The 1625-nt window shown below is 61.3% G+C and overlaps 1 protein-coding gene across 1 annotated transcript; it reads left to right on the top strand.

The window, feature by feature from the left end:
- Positions 1-822: 822 nt before the first annotated feature.
- On the top strand, positions 823-1528 carry LOC113217875 (keratin-associated protein 5-8-like; the record flags this gene model as incomplete). The annotated part of the gene is made up of 1 exon (XM_026437951.2): positions 823-1528. A coding segment is annotated over exon 1 (706 nt), but the record flags the coding sequence as incomplete, so codon positions are not given.
- Between the last annotated feature and the right edge of the window lie 97 nt (positions 1529-1625).

The following is a 1625-nucleotide window of genomic DNA, read 5'->3' as shown; positions in this document are numbered from 1 at the left end:
GGGGGGGGGGGTGCCCCTACGCCTTACAATACCTGCCCGCCTTACACGAAGTAGACGTGGTGTTTTCAGAGAACGAGTAAAAACCGAACTGTTATTGACTGACCCGGCAAATCAGACCAGAAGTGTGAGCCTTTCAGTTTGTGTGTCGCGCCCCGAAAACAAACAACCGGAATACAGGACAGGGTGGGCTGTTCGTGCCGTCGTCTATTTTAGGGTATGTAGGCTGTACCGCACGCACCAAATGCGCGCACTGGCGGGTTTGCCAAATGTCAACATATAAAGTAGGTAAATTTCCCACGGATTCACAATTTTCACACATGCGCATGAATGTGGCCTAAGTGGGCAGGGGTTTCCGTACACTTTGCCTATACCTACACGCTTCTACCGATCCGTCAGATGCGTCGTGTGTTTGAGAGAGGGGTCGTCGTGTCGATCGCCCCTCTGTTCCCCCCGCTCTGGCTGCAGCCGCCTCCACCCACGCGCAGCGCCGTGCGTGCGGAGTAGGCCCGCAGTTTAACCAACAGCAGCCCCCGTGTGTTTTGGCCACGCTCCCCCCGGCCTCTATAAAGTGCGAGTGTATCCGGGGCCGGGTTGTCATTTCGCTCCCGTCCAGTTGAAGAGCCACAATCGCCGCCATGAACGCCGCAGCCGTATTGAAGGCGTGCTTCCTCGCCGCCCTGGTGCTCGGCATCGCTGAGGTAAGCGTGTGTGTGTGTGTGTGTATTTTTGTTTTCTTTCGCGACACCACGAGCCTTTCTCCAAGCTACCTGCCACTGATGTCATTTAGTTATTGACTCGTTCAGTATCGAGGGAAAATCAGCGATGTGGCTACGTCAGATGGACCTTGGCCATGAGATCGGTCGCGCCCTCCAGTTCCAGTATCTAACCCCGCTCGTGTCTTTTGCTGACCAGGCCAACTGCATTCGCAAGTGCGCCCAGCCCGCCGCCCCCCAGCAGCGCGTGGTCTACTACCAAGCTGCCCCCGCCGCTCCCGCCGCCACCGTCTACTGCAAGTCTGCCTCCGCCCCCGCTCCCTGCTACTCCTGCGGCGGCTCCAGCTGCGGAGACTCGTGCTCCCAGTCCGGCGCCTCCGAGCAGATCATCGAGGTGACCGAGACCAAGGCTGTCCCCGCCCAGCAGTCGGGCTGCAACACCTGCGGCAGCTCTAGCTGCGGCAACTCCTGCGCCCAGCCCGCCTGCAACACCTGTGGCACCAACTGCGGCAACACCTGCGCCCAGCCCGCCTGCAACACCTGCGGCACCAACTGCGGCAACACCTGCGCCCAGCCCGCCTGCAACACATGCGGCACCAACTGTGGCAACACCTGCTCCCAGGCCCCCGCTCAGGCCGCCTGCTACACCTGTGGTAGCAGCAGCTGCGACAACTCCTGCTCCCAGCCCGCCTGCAACACCTGCGGCACCAACTGTGGCAACACCTGCTCCCAGGCTGCCGCTCCCGCCGTAGCCGTGTACTACAAGGCAGCCTCCGGCTCCCAGTCCTGTAACAGCTGTGGCAGCAACAGCTGCGGTAACACTTGCTCCCAGCCCGCCCCTCAGCCCTGCAACTCTTGCGGCACCAACTGCGGCAACACCTGCTCCCAGCCCGCCCCTCAGCCCTGCAACTC

This window comes from Frankliniella occidentalis, unplaced genomic scaffold, assembly GCF_000697945.3.
Source record: "Frankliniella occidentalis isolate FOCC.00 unplaced genomic scaffold, Focc_3.1 Scaffold3654, whole genome shotgun sequence".
NCBI classification, from domain to species: Eukaryota; Metazoa; Arthropoda; class Insecta; order Thysanoptera; family Thripidae; genus Frankliniella; species Frankliniella occidentalis.
Note: the sequence above shows the minus strand (reverse complement) of the source record. Positions and strands in the feature narration are given on the sequence as shown.